This window comes from Temnothorax nylanderi, unplaced genomic scaffold (genome assembly GCF_030848795.1).
Source record: "Temnothorax nylanderi isolate EJ_2023f unplaced genomic scaffold, tnyl_v1.0 TNYL_tig0091_pilon, whole genome shotgun sequence".
NCBI lineage: Eukaryota > Metazoa > Arthropoda > Insecta > Hymenoptera > Formicidae > Temnothorax > Temnothorax nylanderi.
This window is the reverse complement of record NW_027249153.1, coordinates 19,530-41,072: the sequence shown is the minus strand read 5'-3', so window position 1 is coordinate 41,072 and position 21,543 is coordinate 19,530. Positions and strand designations below refer to the sequence as shown.

The 21,543-nt window shown below is 32.4% G+C and overlaps 3 protein-coding genes across 7 annotated transcripts; 2 read left to right on the top strand and 1 right to left on the bottom strand.

Annotated features, from left to right (window-relative positions):
* Window positions 1-2,739: 2,739 nt before the first annotated feature.
* On the bottom strand, window positions 2,740-5,310 carry LOC139775036 (uncharacterized). Of its 2 annotated transcripts, none has more exons than XM_071710683.1 (3): window positions 5,043-5,310; window positions 4,632-4,942; window positions 2,740-4,115 (listed from the first exon to the last, which is right to left on the bottom strand). In XM_071710683.1, the coding sequence occupies exons 2-3, from the start codon at window positions 4,845-4,847 to the stop codon at window positions 3,291-3,293; spliced, it is 1,041 nt and encodes a 346-aa protein (XP_071566784.1). In that variant the 5' UTR covers window positions 4,848-4,942; window positions 5,043-5,310; the 3' UTR covers window positions 2,740-3,290. The 2 variants fall into 2 exon arrangements, with proteins under 2 accessions (XP_071566784.1, XP_071566785.1); XM_071710684.1 differs by having other exon boundaries at window positions 5,274-5,292.
* Window positions 5,311-7,151: 1,841 nt separating this feature from the next.
* Snf (U1 small nuclear ribonucleoprotein A snf) lies at window positions 7,152-8,628 on the top strand. Of its 3 annotated transcripts, none has more exons than XM_071710759.1 (3): window positions 7,152-7,274; window positions 7,509-7,781; window positions 8,072-8,628. In XM_071710759.1, exons 2-3 carry the CDS (start codon window positions 7,545-7,547, stop codon window positions 8,528-8,530), a joined length of 696 nt encoding a protein of 231 aa, XP_071566860.1. In that variant the 5' UTR covers window positions 7,152-7,274; window positions 7,509-7,544; the 3' UTR covers window positions 8,531-8,628. The 3 variants fall into 3 exon arrangements, with proteins under 3 accessions (XP_071566860.1, XP_071566861.1, XP_071566863.1); XM_071710760.1 differs by having other exon boundaries at window positions 7,219-7,346; XM_071710762.1 differs by having other exon boundaries at window positions 7,221-7,274; window positions 7,540-7,781.
* Window positions 8,629-14,758: 6,130 nt separating this feature from the next.
* LOC139775066 (uncharacterized) lies at window positions 14,759-19,622 on the top strand. 2 transcript variants are annotated; one of them, XM_071710763.1, is made up of 3 exons: window positions 14,759-15,175; window positions 17,221-17,388; window positions 17,686-19,622. In XM_071710763.1, exons 1-3 carry the CDS (start codon window positions 15,103-15,105, stop codon window positions 17,901-17,903), a joined length of 459 nt encoding a protein of 152 aa, XP_071566864.1. In that variant the 5' UTR covers window positions 14,759-15,102; the 3' UTR covers window positions 17,904-19,622. The 2 variants fall into 2 exon arrangements, with proteins under 2 accessions (XP_071566864.1, XP_071566865.1); XM_071710764.1 differs by lacking the exon at window positions 14,759-15,175 and adding an exon at window positions 15,649-15,773.
* The last annotated feature ends 1,921 nt before the right edge of the window (window positions 19,623-21,543 follow it).

The window sequence follows — 21,543 nt, the reverse complement described above, 5'->3', positions numbered from 1 at the left end:
TTGTTTTCCTTCTTTTATTTTTCTCGGGAATTAGTGTAACAGATAGAGGGTGGTTGTTACGGGGTAGCTTTTGGTGTTTTGTTTGCTGTTTTTCGAATGAACGTTGCGCGATTGGTGAACGAAGGGACCTCCTTGTTGAGGTGTTAAAGCAAAGAGGTGCCGGAAGTTTCACATACTTGTGTTTTTAATATATTCGGTGAAGTTACACGCGTATATGCGCATACGCATACGCACACACACACACACACACACACACACACATACCTCCCCCCCCTACACACACACACCGCCACTGTTATTCATTGTCACTCTATTATTGTCACTTAGAATTTTTCCGTAGATATTGATGCGTAGCGAGCGACAGTTATGTGTTATGCGACAACACCAGACATTTGCGTCTTAAACAGAATGCGATCCACGATCTTTTGTTGCGGGACCGTCAATCGCGATATAATTAATCTTTCTCGCTGCGCAAAGCTATGGTTTGTAAAAAAAGCAAAGTTAAGAATGAAAACCGCATCATTGCTGCGATTATTCTTATTCTTATTGTCATTATTATTATTATTATTACGATTATATTGTCATTATTCTTAATATTACGATTATTCTTCTTATATTACCATTATGATTAACTATTAATACTTGATATTATTGGAGCGCTAGTTGTGTACCGATGTCATTAATAGCGAAAGTTACATCGAATCGGCCTTCAAGCAGGCCGATCTTCTTTCTTTCTTGTTTAGCATTTATTACGACAATCAGTTGAGTTTGTGAATTCAGTCGTATAGCTTCTTTCCGTTCATCTCCTTATTCCTCTCATTCCCAATTTCGATTTCAGTTCAGAGTCTCCTCTCTCATCTCGTCTGTACATACTAAAGCGTACTTTTCCCTTCTCCTCGGACTTGCGTTCCGTTCATTTTGAGTGGTTTCCGAAACTCAGGCTTGCGCTTGGAATAAAGTCTCACGAAAAAAAAAAGAGGAAAAGCGAAATAATAAAGGCGATAGACGAATATGCGAGCCAAAAGGGAGAGAGAAAGAGAGAAGGAGAATCGAAAGGGAGAGAAGAGACGGATGATCAGAATTTCGACAGTGTTAAATTAGACGTTACTTAAGATTCAACGATTGAGCGGATTGAGCAAAGTTAATTAATAATGTCATTTGGCGCGTTGCGTTTTCTTTTTTTTTCCTCCCGGCGCGCTCTCGCGTGTGTGTGCATGTATGCGTGAATGCCAAATTCGTGTACGCATGTGTAAGCTCGACAATCGAAAACGAGCGAGCTACTCTTTGTAGGGCGAGACAAGAGATTGAGAAAGAGGAAAGCCAATCGCAAGGACGATGCGCCATTGAAACACGTTAATACTGCGATCCTCCAAAGGAAGTTATGTCGCAGGAGGTAATACTTGTCCTTGCGAATTATTACATTTAAATCAATAGAATATGAGAATCAAAGTTTGTTGTTGCAGAAAAACAATGAGAATTGCTGCGATTGGCCTTTGTATGTCATTTGATTTATTAAAGATAACAATCTGTTGCAAACCTTTTAAAGTTTTTCATCTTCCCGCATGCATAATATACGAGCTTTTTTAAGCATTGCGTGATGTATCTGATTATATAATATGCGTAATTATCATAGGTCATTTTGTTGTACCACAACATCGTGCAAAACTTTTTATAAGGTCTGATCACATTGTTCAACAAAAAATTACTTTTTTTTCAAATACATGAACGAGAAAAATCGTTTCCTATAAGGTAAACGTCCCAGTGGCCGGACGGTTAAGCATGATTCGTCATAAATAATACAATTTATAATATTAGAAAGATCTTTAATATAAATATTTGTATTCATTCGAAAACTTAAGATTCCCTTAAGCAGAGAAAAATTATTTCAACTCACATATATCAATTAATAATTAAATATTTACACAAGTAATGCGGGGCGTGTGTACCATAGTGGCCGGACGGCTGAAATAGATTGTGGCCTCAGAGATACTTTCAGAAATGATTAAATAAGAATTTTTGGAAAAGAGTGGTGGCAAATTTCGTTCATTTTTGGGACCTCAAATTTCAAACTTTTTTCATGGCAAAGCGTACTATTAGATAAAACATTAATCCCAGTAAAATTTCAAGATGAGCATATAGGCACACGGTTCCGGAGATACAAAGGGATGAAAATACGGGATATCGAAAATTCGTATAAATAAGGTTTTATATAAGGCATATATATATTCCACCTATGAATATCATTTATCCCACCCCTATGGGATATATGGCAAAAATGCAAGGGTCTCTAGAAGTTTATTTTTGTTAAATACAAAGAATAAATATTTTATATTTCTAATTTTTTTATAGTAGTAGACAGTATAAAGGTTTTATTGGTATAATTCATTTGCCTTAAACATATTAAATAGTACTCAATAAATTAAGTTTTCCTTAGGTGCAACGTATATACCGGAGTTAACCTATGTAATTAATTTCTGCGGCACAATGTAGCACAAATCTAGCATAACACAACACAATTTTTATTATTTTTTTACAAAATGGTGCTTTTATGCTTGTTGGTTTCACCAAGAAATAGTAGGGACTTGTTGGAGTTTTGCAAAAGCAGTTTAATGGCGACAATATACAGAACTATAGTTAATAAAAAAGTCGTGTTAATACTAGATGAGGATAATTCTCATATATGCATTAATTATCTGAGTTCTTTTTACAATTTGGGTTATTCATTATACGTGACCAATATATGAAGCATTAGATTGTTTATTTCCTCATAATGCTACATAATTTTTATTATTTTAGATTTCTATCACATGTTAAAACTTGCAAGAAACACTTTAGCTAAACTGAGCGAAACAAAAAGTAACGCAGGCTATATTAGATGACAATATATCGTCGAGCTCTCTGTATAATTTACAAACGCTATTAAAACTAAACCTTAAAAATAACTTACCCGCATAGTGCGTTATATTATTTGCTAATCACATTTTTAATCCTTTGTAGTATGAATTTTATTAAGTTTCAGGATATCAATATTTATCACTTTTTTTTTTAACAAAAACATTTCAGCATTTGATTCGTGGCACAATATAATAAATAGAACCTATCTTTAACATATACTTTCGTAATTCTTTAAAAAATATAACTTATTATATCTATATATATATATATTAAAGTATGTATAAAAAAATTAAAACTATTATATATAAACTTTTCTGTAATTAATCATAAAATAATTAATATTACGTAGAATGTATTAAAATAAAAAGTAGTATTATCATATTATTTTTTTCTCGTCAACTTTGCATATTATTAGTGATATAAGTTGCAAAACATTCTAGCCACTCAAGAAAGTGGGACATTAAAATTAATAAAACATCCTTATTTTCATTGTAGATTTGTTTCATAGTTTGTAATGCATATTTTCGTGTGTGTGCTGTATGATGCTTGGGACTTATTCTTAATAAAATTACACAAGAACGTAGTTTCCTGGGATAAAGGTCCAATATATCTCTGTTGTAATTTTCACAAGAAATAGATATCCGCTTTAACATTAAATCTGTGAAATCCAGGACTGCAGATGCATATTGCAACTGAACTAACAGTTCCTTAAAAAAATTAAACATTAATTGAAAAATATATGCAGATCTGGCACCAAGCTCCAATAATTTTTCCAACATCTCCTCGTTACTTGGGTTAGCTATATGATTTCTTTTCTTTAAATTGGGAACCATGTACACAAAACTATTGAACAAAGGCTCTTCTATCAATTTAAATTTTTGTAAAGCATATATTTCTTCCTTCGTAGATAGTCTAAGATGCAAATTTGAGCATAGAGCGTTATGTAACAGTCTTTTAATTTTATCATTTGCTTCCAATTGTAAAAGTTTCACAAGTAATCGATCTATATAACGCATAAAAATTGTATTCTTAACTGACAGGTGTATTACAGAAAGAGTTAAACATATCAAAATGTTTTCCGAGTAGCACTCGGTCAAAACATCATCCGTAAGATATTTGTCCAAAAGAATATTCATAAACTTTAAGGCATTTTCTTTAGATGTAAATATCCTCAAATGTTTAAAATTGCTCATTGTTCTGCAACAATTCCGTAAGACGTCCTGTAACATAATCATATTAAAATATTAATTATAAAATAGCTTAAAAAAAGTAAAAGTATATTAAGCTATGTTTTCTATATAGGGTGAGTGCGACATCATAGTATACCCAGATAGCCAAGCATTCCTTGGCATAAAAAGGAGAAATAGCGTTTGGCATATGTTTTCGGCGGCTTCAGTTGCCATCAGAATTGCTGTCACCGGACAACAGTAATTTCGTTTAGAGCAACTTAAAAGCATTACGCAGACAACGATTACCTTACGCAAACAAGCGGAAAGCTCGTAGCATACTTGATGCCATAAAAGTTGCCACAATCTGTTGGCAAACGGTTTTGGTGGCAATAAAAGTCGGCAATCCAATAGGCAAAATCGGAAGCTGCTTTCCTCAATATTGAAGGTAACTTTTGGCAGAGCAGTTTTAAGCAAATTGACAGCAACCTGCGGGCAACTTGCTATCTGGGCTTGTACTACGATTTCGCACCCACTCTGTATATCTATATTTATGAATAATTAACATACGATAATCAACAATCGAATCGAATAACGTTGATAAGCTTCTTTGGATATCTTATAACATAAGAGATTGTTTAACGACAGACATAAAGCATTCAATACTGCGTCAGATTGTATACAAAGCAAACTTTTCTTCGACATGATTTCATAATTCTCAGACTGATCAACATTTTCTGCGTCACCGTAACTTCTTAATATCGCTCTTAATATATCTGTATCCATACCGCACCCAATTCGCAAAGTAAGAATACACAAACATATAGTTATATTATGTTGCGTTTACTGAATTGTTATTTACAATTCATCATGAGATTAACCTATAAAAAAGAGTAACATTATTAATTAACATAATTTAAATATAATTTTCTTAGGCAAATAAATAATAAAGGAAAATAAGAAATATTTATGACCATATACCATTTTTAAGACACTTTAATATATAAATACATCCAGATTGCGAACCTCTACACTTAAATGCAAAATTAACGGAAACTATTTATTTAAAAGAGTAAATTAAAATAATAGAAATGGTATTAATAAATCGAGCGATTTCTCCAAAATTCTTTTTTCGTAATAGTAATGCTTCGATCGATACAGATAGATACAGATAAACTAAACAAAGAAAAAAATCTTGCGAATTGATCTCACAGGCATTTATATTATACTATTAGGCTGAGTTTCCACTGAGTCACGCGTCACGCGTCGCGTCATGTGCAGGGGGTGGACACTCAGTATATATTTTTCTCGGATCGTTGTGCTGCCATCTGGGCTTTGCAGAATACGTCCAGAAATACATAATGCATAGTTTATGTAGATTGGAAATTCAGAAGCCATGGGCAGAATGCAGACACCATAGCGCATGAGCATATGGCTTCTGCAATTTTATGTGCTTTCACCTTTAAGATGCTAATACGGCTCTGTGATTGGTTCATGACGTCTTAGGCCGGTATTCATAGTCGGATCTTATATTTAAGACCGTCTTAAGTATGATCTTAAGATATTATAAACCAATCACAGAGCCGTATTAGCATCTTAAGACATTACTTAAGACAGTCTTGAAATAAGATCCGACTATGAATACGGGCCTTAAGATTGTATGTACATACTTAAGACGGTCTCAAATATGGGCCAATTCCTTTTAGTGACACAAGTCGACACAAACATCGTTCTATCCTTCTTGGCATTCAATGAATAACAAAGACAGAACGACACTTGTGTCGACTTGTGTCACTAAAAGGAATTGGCCCTATAAGAACCGACTATGAATACCGGCCTTAAGACTCCATCCAGCCAATCAAATGACCGTATTAGCAACTTAAGACATTACTTAGGGCCGATATCACAGTCTCCGATTAACGTGATCCTCCGATTAAACTCACTCTGCATCTCTTTCTAACTGTTTTTTCGTCTCTTTCTAGGGGGACAGTTAGAAAGAGATGCAGAGTGAGTTTAATCGGAGGATCACGTTAATCGGAGACTGTGATATCGGCCCTTAAGGCTCCTGGTCCCTGAGCCGAGAACTCCGAAGCGACGGTGGCGACGTACCGTCGCGGTAGAAATAAGAACTCTCTCCTCTCACTCTCTCCAATGGAGAATTCTCAGAATTCTGTCCTTTCAGTCCTTTGTGACATGTTGACAACCTATTTTGTTGTGCGTGCTATTTCTTTATTATTCGCTCTGTGCTTGTGCTCTAACGTTTAACGTATTCGTGAAAGTCGTAAAATTGGCCGAAAAGTAAGATTTGCACGCGGAAGGAACGTTTTCACCTCCTTTCGATAGTCGTTAAACGGCTGTTTTTCCCGTATGTTTAGGCTTCGTTTTATGGTTGTTTGTTTATTGTCGAGGGAAAAGGGTAGTTTTCGGCCAATTTCGGAAGTGTTCTGAAACAATCTATAGTGATGTTTTATTGAAATGTCTTTTTATTTGAAAATGGCACGCACAACAAAATTGGGTGTTTTCCTCGCCTCGATAGTAAGAATCCAATATGGCCGCGGTGACTACCCAGGAGCCTTAAGACGGTCTTGAAATAAGATCCGACTATGAATACCGCCCCTGGTATTTAAGACCATCAATATATATTTGCCTAACCAACTTACATCACATATTCTACCCGCGGCAACTGGACGATATACAGTTTGTCGCCTTTTTAAGCGAAACCGCACTTTTTGCATGCGCATGTGACCACGGAGCTGTGACGGAGCACATACAGTTTTTCGCCTTTTTAATCGAAACCGTGATCCAACAAACGTTTTAATTAGTTTATTCGGGACCAACAAACGATTCCGCATCGATTGAACCCGTTTTGAAACAAAAACTGTAAAGAATTCTATATTTATCAGCTATAATAACACTAAAAATTATTTTCGTGTTTACACAAAACCTATTAACTAACAAATGTTTAAATTAGTCTAACAATCACCTACAAACGACTAACAAACGTAAAAAAAATGTTAAGTCAAACTTGTTTGGCTAACTTGATTGGTCTGGTTATACTGCGGTTATACCGTACTGTGGTCACACTAATTATTTTGGCATGTTGGCAACCCTAGTCAACGATTGGGTTTGGTCCAAGTGGCCCTTATGTATGTATGTACTATGTTTATGGTCATGGCCCTTACGCCATGGTTTAATAGACGCATAACCTTTAGGGTAACGTAACCTAACATATATATCGTTTTGTTTAAGTTTTCGCTTAGAGAATTAATACAATTATTCAAACATGTGAGATTGCATATATTATGTTTATTTTGTCATATTAGCAATATATTATAATTTAGTAATTTGTTGGTATATAAATATATATACACGCATATACATATTTATATTTTTTTAAACCAAGTATTTAAGTTTAACGTTTATCTTATGTATTATTTTCATTTACAGACAATACAGAGCATCTAATATTAATTTTTAGTGAAAATGGATATTCGTCCAAATAATACCATTTATATCAATAATTTAAATGAAAAGATCAAGAAGGAAGAATTAAAAAAATCATTGTACGCTATTTTCTCTCAATTTGGTCAAATTTTGGATATTGTGGCTTTGAAAACATTGAAGATGCGTGGACAGGCATTTGTTATTTTCAAGGAAATAGCAAGTGCTACAAATGCCTTGAGATCGATGCAAGGCTTTCCATTCTATGACAAACCAATGGTAAGAACTTGGAAATTCTTATTTGTATTATTTTGCCTTTATATTGTTTATTTTTAGTGTTTATATTAAAACTTTTCCATGTACATATGTATTTTATAACTGAGTTCCTTTTGAAGCTTTCAGCGCTGAAAGCATCGCTCCATCTCTATTTGATATATTTAGCATTTATTTGCACATAATAAATTAGTATAAATATATATATAGATAATGTATATGTATATTTAATATATATTTTATAAATGTACAAAGATATAAAAGTAATCCATGTTTTAAATTCTATGATTTTATAGAGAATACAATACGCTAAAACTGACAGCGATGTAATTGCCAAAATGAAAGGTACCTTTGCAGAGCGTCCAAAGAAACCAAAACGAGTTATTCCAGTGGCGGATGAAGAAGCCAAACGTGCCAAGAAACGTGCAAAAGAGCAAGCAAAACATTCACAACAAATTGGTTACCATGCTAGTGTACCCCCACATCCAGGACTCGTTAATACCGCTGTTCCCGAACAGCCACCTAATCAGATATTGTTCTTGACAAATTTGCCCGACGAGACGAGTGAAATGATGTTATCAATGCTGTTTAATCAATTTCCGGGCTTCAAAGAGGTACGGTTAGTACCTAACCGACATGATATTGCATTTGTTGAATTTGAAAATGAGGTTCAATCCGGAGCGGCAAAGGATGCGCTTCAAGGTTTCAAAATTACACCTTCACACGCAATGAAAATATCATTTGCAAAGAAATAGATTTATAAATCTTTTTGTATCGTTCATACTATATAACAAAATAGAAATAAAGTGTAAGTTGAACTGCATTTGTATAAAAATAAATGTAGTCATTGATATTGGCTTTGATTATCTTACATAATTTTGTACAAGCTAAAGTATTTGCATGTAATATTCACCAGTGTTATTTTGCAATGGGATTTAACAACAATTTTTTATGTGATTTATCACATTATTGCATATATTCCGTCTGATAAGTTGTGCTATATAATTGAAATATTTCAATTTAAAAGTATACGTAAGAAATCATACAACTTATTCTTAAATAAATTTGTATTTTATTTGAATGCTTTATGCAAAAATAAATGATGTAAAAGAGCAAATTGCTATAACATGGAATAAATTTTCCTTCAAAATTCCTATTTATTATATCGTATTGAAATATTTTTTAATATTTTATAGATTTATAAAATTTATAGGGATAATATATTTACAAACTATTATTTAAGAATATGTAAACAAGAGTCTATATATACTATATATCTCTATATATATATAAACTTGAAAAAAGCGTAAAGTGTGGACACAGCTCCGGTCTCTTCTATATATATACATACATATATATATATATATATATATATATATGTATATACCCCATATATATATATATATGGGGTTATATATATATATAACCCCATATGCGGGGCTATCTGTCCACATAATAAAAAACACATTATTTATATTAATTTTTATACTTGATTACAATATTATTTATTAATATATAATATTATTGAAAAAACTGCCTAGTCGTTGGAGTCAGAGAAGTAGTAGGCACTTTGCGTAGATTTTTTGACAAGTTTCCTGCGTAGAGCAAACTTTTCTTTGACGTCGATAGACGCGTCGATTCGATGGGTCATTTCTCGCTGGATTTGTTAATTTTCAAAGAGTAGTATTTTTATTTTCAACGCAGGTAATTTATTTTAAAGAATTTGTTGATTTATTTTTATTTCTTTTGGACCTAAACTCGGTGATCCCCTTCGCCCTCAATTTCAAGGTGAATCGGATAATTCTCTTCCTTTCATTTTTTCGTTGCGCAATAAGAAACATGTTTATGTATTATTTTATTATATGAAATCCAAGCTAAAGTTATAAAGATTAAGAATCTATAATAAAATTAAGTAACAAAATTTGTTTTTGATTACTTTTTTACCAAGAAAGAAAAATTGATCCAATTTACCTCGGTCTACCCTATGCATAATTTTAATAATATAATATATAGGCATTATAAAAGCCCTTTGAGAAACAAAACCCAATATGAATATATGTATTTATGTACATGTGACTGAAACGTAAATTGGGGCACAAAAGATATCACTTTTTGCGTAATAGATTTCAAAGTCTCGGGATTGACTGCCTCGATTTTTTTAAACTAATCGTAATCGCAATCGAAAGCTTACATCAACATTACATAAAAACCTTTTGTCCTTGAATTTTTGAAAACTGATTTAGTTTCTGAGATAATTTACTCGAAAACTCGCTTGAATATGAATTCTAGATAAACTTGTAGCGCCTCGATGTTTATGCGGTGATGTAGTCACATGGTCAATCGCTTTTTTTTTATGTACTTGGAGTCGCTACACTCGATATTCTTACACACAGAAAAATATATACTACCTACAAGTTAATATTACTTGCTTCAAGTATTTGATAAGTTCATATATCCGCAAATCTACCATAAAGTCGTCATAAGTATCACATTTACTCAAAACATATTCTAGATCTTAGCAAGTTTAGTACTTGAAACAAGAATATTAAATTAATACGAACATTCTGTTTACTTACAATATAGAGTCCACGGAAGAGAAGCATATACTTCAATAAAGATATCACATTTTCTTGAGAGAAGTTTATCCGTTATTTGAATCAAGTAAAAATTTTATTCATCTAGAATAATCGTTTACTTCAAAAAAGAATTTGTATTCTTGATGATTACAATTAATATTATTTTTATTTATTTAATTTTCTTTAATTCTTTAGTTCCTAAGTGGAATGTAGGTTAGGAGGTTTTCGTGCGCGGTGCGGAGGGGTACAGTTTAGAATATAAAAATTCCTGTCCTCAGGTGGACTCAAACCCGGTTCCTCGTGGTTATGAGTCTGACACTTTATCACTAGGCTACATATCTGATTATATTCTTAGTGCTGCAGTATCTAGTTTTCACAGAAGTGATTCATTGATTTCAAGTATTTCATATTCTTACCTAAAGAATCAGTAAATATTCAAATCAAGCTTATGTGGCTTTTCTTAGATAAAGTTTCAGAATATACTTGAAAGAAGAATAAATTCTTCTTTTAAGCACATGATGATAAGCTTTTCTAATACTTATGATGAGTATATCTTAAAACTAATATTAAGAAAATATTCTTTGTTGAAGAAAATTATTACTCAAACCAAATAAAATAAAATGAGTAATTGCTTTTCTTGGCTGTAGAACGATATTTTTCTGTGTGTACGGAGACGTTTTCAAGATTTATGTAAGTGCGTTTTATTTATACGTAAAAATATTTATACGTTTTTTATTTCTTTATCTTAAATATTTAAATAGATTGTAGTAACAAAATATTGACAGTATAGATTATAAATGTTAAAAGTATGTCAGGGTAATAGCGGCTCGCTAAAACGCTAAATACGTTAATATTAATTACAATGAGAGATCTATTTAATATCAATTCGCACATACATACTTAGGTATATAGGTATGATACTTTGCGATCGCCTAACAAGCAACAATATATAATATTTTAAAGCAAAATTGAGTACAGTTATAATTATACGTTTTTAAGGATTACGTCATATAGTTGTCTATTTACCTTTTTTTCAATATAATAAGAGCTTATCTTATTTACATTATCATATTTCCAAATTTTTAAAAGAATTACAATCTTTTGTTGTTTATATAAAAATTATAGAAATTATTGGATAAAAAATACACGTATCATAGTTTTATATCAGAGGTACGTAAATAAAAGAAATAGAAATTCAACTTTCATAATTTTCTCGTTCAAAGAAGAGAATAGAGTTCAACTGAATTTAATAAAAGTTATTAAGATAAAAAGTACATAATTGTAAGGCAAACAAACATTTTTTAAAATAAAACTTGAAATAGATTGAAAAAATGTTTTAAGTTAGCTGCTGTGACTTACGTTTTTGTCCTTATTAAAGCTTCCTGAGTCTTTAAGTTTTATAATATCGCGTAAAAGAGTCACGGTGCGGTCTCGCTTCGCGTATACTTGGCGCGAGACACTACCGTGTCTCTCGATCATGCCGATATCGCGAAAATCCAATTATATTCGTGTTCAGATGACATAAAAAAAGCATTTGTTTAATCATCAAAATGGATTAAATAAAAAATAAATAATAGGGGGAGGTGCTGTACCTTGGGTATACAGCGCTGTACGTTGGAACACTATCATAATCGAATAGTGTTCGCATCTGGCAATATAGTTTATAGTATTATTAATGGTTGAGTTATTTGATAATCTCTTTAAATCTGTAGTTTTGTGTCGTTGCGATTATTTACACGTAAGTTATATCGACTTTTGTATTTTATGACGCGTAAAGTAAATTTATTGAGAATTGTACTAGCTGTGATTAAATTATACAAAATTTATTTATCATTAATCAAAAACTGTGGCTCAAATAAATCAGAAACTTATAGTGTTTCGATGATACAGCACCTTCGCCCCTACTATTATTAGTTCCGTGTGGGAAGTTATAAATGCGTGCATCAGAAAACAAAAAGATCCAAGGCGAGAATTGGAAAATCTTGAATGGACTTGTGTAAATATGTAACGCGCAAATACGCAAGTAGGTAACTACGTGTGATAGTTTCGTAACGTTGAGCGTGTCACAGGAAGATGAACATTATCCACTCAACGTGCTCCAAACCACCACTTTACTCTCTATTTGAACGTAAAGCTGCTCGTATCATCCACAGCCTTATTTATTTAACCCATATATTCATGCCCGGTTCTTTGTAATGACATTTGATCCTCCTTTGCGGTTCGTCCAAAAAAAACAGTTGTTATTAACAAGAAACTGTACTCGAAAGTTTACAACAAAAATATTTTTATATTATACAATTAAAATATAATTTAATTATAATTAAAAAATTATAACAAAAGTATGAAATGTTAAAAAATTTGTATAGATATGTATAGATATAAAACAATCATATATACACTGCTAAAAAAAATTAGGGAATCACTTTTTGCCAGCAAATTTTTGCCGATTTTTAAATTATAATTATTCAGCGAATAATTAACGTAAAAAAAGTTTAAAAAAAGGTTTTACAGGGCAAACTCTCTACCGATGAAGTGCTTTCGTTTAATTTTTACTCAGGTTAATACTCAAAGGCGTGATAATGACTCTGAATAAGGACGTATTTGAGATATCTAAAATCTTAAAATTTGCAGTCTTCCACCACCTAACAAAAAAATTGGCCAATATAATCTCATTAATACCATCTCAAAGTACAGACTTTGCTTTTTCAAATAAAAAAAGTACTTTTGGTCCTACGCCGATTATTTAGCGAGATATCGCAATTTAAAGTAACCCCTGTTTTTTTATGATTTCAGCACAATATCGCCGGCATTTGCGTAACATGATGTGCACCACGAAGAGGTAGCTCGGTCGGATTTTGCACATGATATATGTATGTGTATATATGGAATGTACATTGTTTATGTGTGTACATGTAGAGGTCTTTTTTTAGTAAGAAAAGTGTCGTCACTCTTTGCCGTATTACCTCGCGCAATCTTGATCTCATATCGATGCATTCTTTTACATCAGATTGAGAAATTTTATTCAAAATTTGACGCAGTGCCTTTTCAATCTGATGTAAAAAAAATGCATCGATATTACAGCTTGATTATCCACATTCTCAGTACGTATAATCGTAACAAATTTTGTCACACTTATTGTCTCTTACACGGTTTTACATTACGGTATTTGAAAACATAATAAATTGATTCCACATTTATTCCCATTATTACAGCTCAGACGCATTTTTTTAACTTTTAACCGTTGACTCTTTACGGTGACGTGCAGTCTTCGCTGACTGACTCGATTCATTCCCATTGTCGACTGAGGAATAAATCATGGACCCTTTTCGACTTTTAAGCAAGTTTTTTAAAAATGCGCTTCAATTCCGGTTTTTTCGTTTAACAATATCACGATAATCCTCGTTTACTCATCTTCGGACTAAAGACCGTATATTTGTACAGCGATTGCGACTTAATAACATTATTACCGTACTTGATTGGATGTAGAAATGTATGATTCTTGATTATTCGTTTATTTAATGTAATTAATTAGGCTGATGAAGGCACACGCGGTGTTGCCGAAACGTCCCATTTTAACATTGTTAATAATACATATTTTTAAATTTTAACATTCTTGTTGCTCGTTATTGGCCGCGGTAACCTTTATCTCTTTGTTATATGTATATTATACATATGTATGCAGCTGTTTTTACTTTCTTCAATTATTGTAATTTTAACGTACAGAAAACGAGCTCGACGAAATGGGAAATTTTTTTATCACTTTGTGGGCATGTCACATGCACAAAAAGGACCCGAAGCAAATTTTTAGCTTTAACATGTCGAAGCCGAAAGTCTTCTCTACAAAAAACGCTTTTGTTAGATTTTGATTTCGATTTTTCCTTATCGAGTTATCGAGAATTAAAGAACAAGTAGACATTTTGAATTTAATCGTTCATAACCGTTAAAAATTATCGTACAGGAATTCCAAAAATGGATTCTTTAAGTAGAGAATCTTTGCTATGTAATACGATATGGTATTGTGGCCGATTGTTTTTTAAACTCGTAGACACGTAACAAATAGATGAAAATAACGTAAAAATTCGTGATTTCTCTCCGTTTTCATTTAAACCTCGGGAAAAATTATGCAAGATAATTAAAAAAATTTTATCGACTAAAATTTTGTGCCTTTTAGTACCCTAAATTTAAAAAAATCACAAAACTGTGATAATTTTTTCACAGTGATCCGTATGTTCAAGTATAGACAAGTATAGTAAGTACAAATGTAAGTAAAATATTTTGTTCAGCGATAAGAAGATCGATCGGTCTTGGAGTTATTCGTAGACGAGTCGTCTATTCGCCATGTTCTTCTCCCACCGCCAGCCACCTCAATATATTCGCCTTACTCTCCCTTCCTCAGGCGTAATCATTTGTTCGCTCAGTATTGCTCAGTGGCACTGTATGACTCTGATGCTAAAGTTAGTGGGCTTGCGCCACGTTAGCGCGGTATATTAATAGTGCTCTCTCATTTCTCAAAGTCTTATGATACTTGACAATTTTTTCAATTCGTGATCCTTTTTTCTCTCTTTCCCTTTTTTCTTTTTGTTTTTCCGTGCCCATTTTTCAACTTTTTTGTTTATTTTCCTACATTCTTATATTTATATCTATTATTTACGTATCTTTCTTGCGAGCACTGCAGTATTTCGTCATTAGTGAAGCTTTTCAGTGAACATTTATTTTTGTCAATCGTTCCAAGAGGAAGAAGCAAAAGGAAGATGAAGAAAATCTTTAGACTAAGATTTGTAATTATTACTCTATGCAGCATCATTTTGTTTTTGTGCTACAACGGTAAGTGATGTGAATATTTTTGAAAATATAATGATTTTTAATATTGTTTTCTAGTCTGGATTTTTTAGATGTATTGCCAATTATTTCAAGATATTATTAGTACGTCATTATGCCTGGTTGGTCCGGTACCAATTTGTTTTTTCTTTTTATGGAATAAAATACTCCTTTCTATAACTAAAATCTTTTTTCAATATCTCCAGCAAAAGAAATCGATGTACTACATCGAAAAATATTTCAGAGTTTAAGTTTATTTCGTTTTTATCATAAAATTAAATAACAATAATAAACAATAATAATTTTTTTTCCAAAAATTACTATTTAATTACTATTTAATTTTATGATAAAAAGTGAATTTCAAAAATATTTTAATTTGAAACTTTTTTAATGCAATAGATGGAGATAAAATTGTAATAGAAGGGCTTGTGCTAAAAAAAATTTTAACCGTAAAACTTTTAAGGAGCATTTTACCACTTAATAAATTCCATTAATTGAAATTGAACATATATAAAAAATGTGTTTTTTAGATCATAATGTTTAATAACATATCTCAAGGAAAAATAAATCAGTATCGGATATTTGAATAATTCCAACAACAATGGTGCGTGTACTAATTTTTTTGGTGTAAAATATACTATGTAGAATTTAATAATAATTTCTCTGTGTAGCGCGATAAAATTAAAACTAGAAAAAAATTAAAAATTGCAACACAATTGTAATTGATGTAATAATTATAAATATTTGAATAATAACAATTGTAAAATATATAAAAAAATATTTTAAGGGAATCGCGCACGATTGCTCTTCCGGCGATGTTTGGCGAAAAACTTTAAATACAAAATTTAAACAAATTTTAATTAATTTCCGCATTAACATAATACAATGCTTTTAATAACAGATATTAATTATTAATCGCAGAATTATTATCGCAAGATTTGTAAATTTATCAGTTAAGTCAATGATTTAAGTGGGAGCGAACAATGAAAATATAAATTTTATTTACACCGCATCGTAAATTTATTTAATAATAACTCATCGTTAACACTCTTTTCATCTTCGATACGCTTCAACTTGGAGTAGAAATAAAATCAGAGTGTATAGACAGTCTTACCGTGTGAATATATTTTTTCAAGGCACATAGCTGGTGTGACCGTATTGATTTTTCTACGGGGTAGCATAATTGAGGTTTCGATCAAGTACATACATGTATACGAGATAACTCATGATTAATTATTAAAAATAATATATGTTTATATAATTTTAATTATATGTTTATACTTTTATTGTAATTATATATATATTAAAATATATAATAATATATTATAACATAAATATAATTTATTGTTTCACATATTTTTTTATTTTACATAATATTAATAATTATTAACTATGCATATAAATAATTTCTCAAAAATTATGACGTATTTTCATAATTTGAGATATAATCGCGTATATAAATCTAGGTAATTATTATGCAGATTACAGTATAATATGTATATATCATGTAGAAAACTAGAATAAAATTAATGTCGTTTATGTGTCCGCGGTTATCTTCTTTCCGTTATGATCTTTAACCTTATTGTCGCACGATAATAACTGTTGAGCGTAATTTTATAACATGGTAGGCAAACTAAATCAGAAGGTTGTGGATTTAATTATTATTATTTGTTTCCTTTCCTTGTGATCTTTTTTAATATCAAATCCAATTTCTTTACAGTATCAAATTTTATTCGCGTATAATAGAACAAATCTTTAACTTTCCATCATTATTATACATGCAACCAAACATTGTTTTATGTATAGTATATATGTATTTGTGTATGTACAAAAACTTTTCGGAAATAATCTATCTAATAATTATAAACTGCAATCAAGTTACTTAAATTGTTATAAATAACTTGTATTAAATATTTAATATTTAAATATTACCGATATGAGATATAAACTTTTGTTCAATGAGCAATGGTACATGGTACATGCTTGCGTATGTGGATGCGTATGTGCGCGATGGAGAAGAAAGATACAAATAAATCAATTATGTTTTACAGGTGTCAATGCTATGCAATGTTATCAATGTAACAGCCGCAATAATAGCCAATGTGCCGATCTTGTTCCGCCCGATTCCATGAAGATAGATTGTTCGGATCTTAAAGATGGCGCAAAGTATACAATGTGCCGAAAAATTACACAAGTCATCGAGTTTAGCGTCAATGGCTGTACGTATTAATATATAGCATTAAATAAATTATAAATAAATGTAAATAATATACTTGTATTATTTACAATCAGGTTTAGTCATGATTTATTCTTATATTTAAAGAAATCAATATATCTTATCAAAATATGTAGTTGAAAGAAGCGGGCGTTATATAAAATACGTTTACATAAAACGCAATAAACGTTTGTAACACTGTAAAAATATTTCCATTTACTTTTCAATCGTCATAAGAATTTATATTTAACATAAAACAAATTAATATTTAGGATAAAACAAATTAATATTTTTTACACAGTACCACCTGATACGCGAGTTATTCGAGGATGTGGATGGGATGAGTCAAATTATAAAAACAAGTGCTATCAACGAAGTGGCTTTGGTGGTAGACAAGAAGTTTGTTCCTGTTTGACTGACTATTGCAATTCGGCAACGCCTGGGTCTGGAATGCTGCCTCAACATTTCTTTTTTTCATGCGTCACCATCAGCTTACTACTAATGTTTTTGTGGAATTAAATATTCTTAAAAGATATTCGAATTCTCTGTAGAATTTAGTTGAAAGATTATGACGGAGGCTAGATTAGAACCCATACAGCACAGGATATTCTGAGGGACACTTGTGTGCATCTGCTGGATATCGACCGGCGATCGGATATCCACCGGATGTCCTACGGTTATTGAGATATCTCAAATGTCTGGTAGGACGTCCCTCAGATAAAGTGTGCTGTGCGGGAAATAATAGAAATAATAATATCAACTTTTTACTAATGTGAAGTTAAACGGTAGATAGTTCAAATAATAAAATTACCCATATTGAAGCACAAGAAGGAAAATCGGAAAAACAATTTTATATTATACATATACTTAAGGAGGTTCGATGGCTTCATCGGGAGGAATAGTGGGACGCGGGGGTTCTGGCAACAGCGTACTAGCGTTTGAAGTAGTGGGAGTGAAGGGGATCGCTCTGATTGGTCGCCGCGTGTATAGTGCGTGCTGCTGTTCACGTCGTTCACGACCGTGGCAGTTTAGCGGACGAAAAATCAAGCAATTTATGCTTTAATAATTAATTTTTCTACGAAATGTGCGGTAACCTTCCCCTTTCTTTCACTAATTTATTTGTAAATTATTAAGTTACACGTGCATATTTCTTTTCCTTATCATTTGCATTTTTTCTCGCACTTATTTCATTCCGAAGGTATGCAATATGTCATTTTCCATAAGAACCTATGTTAAAAAATACAATTTTTGGAGTAGATTTTTTTCAAAACGGGACGGTGAAAAATTCCCAAAAAACTCACATAATTCTATTTTGCATTCCAGAACAACATATTAAAATTTCATGAAACTGGTTGCATTTTTTTGTAGCCACTGAACCTCCTTAAAAGAGACGGTCATGTCTCGCTCCAAGTTCATACACAACGATGAAGCGGACTGTGTCTATATAAGCGTACTACCTACTTGATAGATTCTTGGATTTTTTAAATCTCAGTAACGACTAAATTGATCAAATTCTTAGTAAGCTCATTCAATAGCTTGGGTTTGAATTGTATTATGAAAGTGTCTTTATTTTTTTATACATGTTCCATAAATGAAAATATTCCGTTGCAAAGTCCAAACTGTCAAATTTTCCATCAGGAAATGTCATCATCGTGGTTTCAGAAAAAATATTGTACCAACTCTAACGTACGTATAATGATACTGATAACGCTTCTTTTTCATATATAAGGCATGCTACCTATACAGTACATATAAACGTTGAATCAACATCTCAAAAACATTGTAAATGTAGATTCAACGTTGAAAAGACATCGCACAAACGTCTAATGTCCGCTAAATTGCATTGTCTTGTAGAATAACACTATAGATCACTTCGGTACACTTGGAAAATACTCCGAGTTGAAGTTAAGTCTACCCCTTTTCCTTGACAGTTAATAAACAGCCGTAAAACGTATAAAACGCGACGAGTACCCACAGGAGCCTTAATTAACATTTTTTCTTACACTTCATCTTTGTTGCATTTGATTCGGTCTTTTCTATGTCCTTCCCAGTCCTTTGCATTGGAAAGCGCTGCACTCAATGCCTTTACAAGACCATTCCTTGTGATACAGCTTCTTCTTTAAATTCTTTTTGAAGAAATATATCCAAAAATCCGAATATTTATAAAGATTTAACGTCTAATTTTTGTAAATAGAACAGCACAAAATCATTTTGAGCAAATATATTATTTATATAATACTTTATGTAAAATATGTACCTTCTATACATGAGTAAAATGGTTCATCTTTCATTATTTTCTTGCCAAGCGTAGTTTTAGTTGCGGTATATGTGATTGCTATATCGCGCGTTACACAGATTTTTAAAATCATTGTTATATTTTTTGTTAACGTTGAATTAAAGTCAACACAACGATAAAGATGATCGCACTAAAAATATAATTAATTTTATTATTTTTAACGGAATCAAGAAACACGGTAGTGTCTCGCGCCAAGTACGCGCGGAGCGAGACGCACCGTGACTACTTTACGCGAACGCACTAGTTGCGCGGTACCCGACATTTTGAGATCTCAATAAGGAGTGAACGGATCGAGTTCTAAAAGTAGGCTTGATCGATAGCTTGGGTCGATTTACAAAAAAGAGTTTTTTATTTTTCCGCTACGTGCCCTACAAATGGAGATATTACGATGCAAAGTGAAATGGTAAATTTTACAATTAAGATAATATATAGAGGAAAGACCCCGATTATGAGATACCACATCTATTTTGTGTGGTTGCCGGAAGTCTATGGGCAGAATTGAAAAATATAGTAGGTCATTATTGTTGTGTGGACGTTCACATGTGCGCGCGCCTCCATAGATAGCGCGCATTACCTAGCTGCGCAGTCCGATGCGCAGACGTCTTGATGCGGGCGACACGCGAGTCGCCCGAGAGCATTGTGCCAGCAACCGTGCCACGTATTACACGTACAATATATAGTGTTCTAAAAGAAGACGCAGTGTACATTCATTACCTGCCTTTCCTTACCATTTACTGGATCCACACCATTACATGTGCGGCTTGCCTCAAAAAGGCGACAAAAACACAACAATTATGAAGGGAATTTAATAAGCTTTAAGATGCCGAAATGTAAAATTTAATTTAAATATTGATTTTTCTGAAAATTAGAAAAATGTAAAAAATAAGCTTTCAAAAAAATCGAAAAAGTGTGCTCCTAATATGAGACCCCGGGAAATCGCTAATAAAGTGCAAAATACATCATATTGCAATTAAAAAACTTTATTTAAAGTCATTTGAAAGACAAATGTAATGGAGAAGCATATTTGCAACAATCGTAAACCCACTTATAATTGTACCTAATCTTCCCCCACCACCCTTCCCCCTCAAATCAAGGTCAGCACAGTCTTATAAATTCGTATAAACCTTCCCTTAACGTTAATATAGTATTTTCTCTTCTTTTATTACTATACAATAACTTTCATACTCCAGCAACCCAGGAGTACCCTGAGTATCTCATGTTACGAGCACCACGCCTTGCGGTTTCGCGATCACCAAATCTAATCTCTACAATTGAGCAACTCAACATATCCCGTATTTTCCTATTAATACAACCTTACTCTATCGCTGCATGCAGAACTTATTGCCAAATATTTATTAATTATATAATAAACAAGGTTTAAAGACTCATATCCATGGCACTTGACAACATCCAATTTTACAATTTCTTTCTCTGCAACGGCTACACGCACGATCAAACAATGAATTTTCCACTAAATAGGTTTTATCCCAAGGGTAATAAGTTCATGGTGGAACCAACAGATAGGGCCTATTAGTTTAGCAGAAACCTTGCTGTCGCATATTAGGAGCCTATCTCATAATAGGGGACTTTCCTCTACCCTTTTTCAAATAATAAATTTTGTAAAATAAACTCACAAAATTGGTTCGGAATTAAATATCTTTGTCTAATTGAATATTCATACGCTCAAATTCTTCGTTCGTTTTTGCAGGTAATATTATGTTCGGATCCGTAGTCCGAACGGCACGCCTGCGAGCGCGGCAGCCCGTTCTGCGCGACCTCGCCGAGCACAACACCCCGCGCCGCGAGCGCGGGTAACATACGTCGCCGCGGGGCGGCTGACTTTCGCGATTACAATAATATCGA

Bases quoted from the DNA above. Each gene is read 5' to 3' on its own strand.
- LOC139775036 (XM_071710683.1), bottom strand. From the start codon at position 4,847: ATGGATACAGATATATTAAGAGCGATATTAAGAAGTTACGGTGACGCA. The intron at 4,116-4,631 runs GTATGTTAATTA...ATTATGTTACAG, and splicing joins CGATTCGATTGTTGATTATC to GACGTCTTACGGAATTGTTG.
- LOC139775066 (XM_071710763.1), top strand. From the start codon at position 15,103: ATGAAGAAAATCTTTAGACTAAGATTTGTAATTATTACTCTATGCAGC. The intron at 15,176-17,220 runs GTAAGTGATGTG...TATGTTTTACAG, and splicing joins TTTGTTTTTGTGCTACAACG to GTGTCAATGCTATGCAATGT. The intron at 17,389-17,685 runs GTACGTATTAAT...TTTTTTACACAG, and splicing joins CGAGTTTAGCGTCAATGGCT to TACCACCTGATACGCGAGTT.
- Snf (XM_071710759.1), top strand. From the start codon at position 7,545: ATGGATATTCGTCCAAATAATACCATTTATATCAATAATTTAAATGAA. The intron at 7,782-8,071 runs GTAAGAACTTGG...ATGATTTTATAG, and splicing joins CATTCTATGACAAACCAATG to AGAATACAATACGCTAAAAC.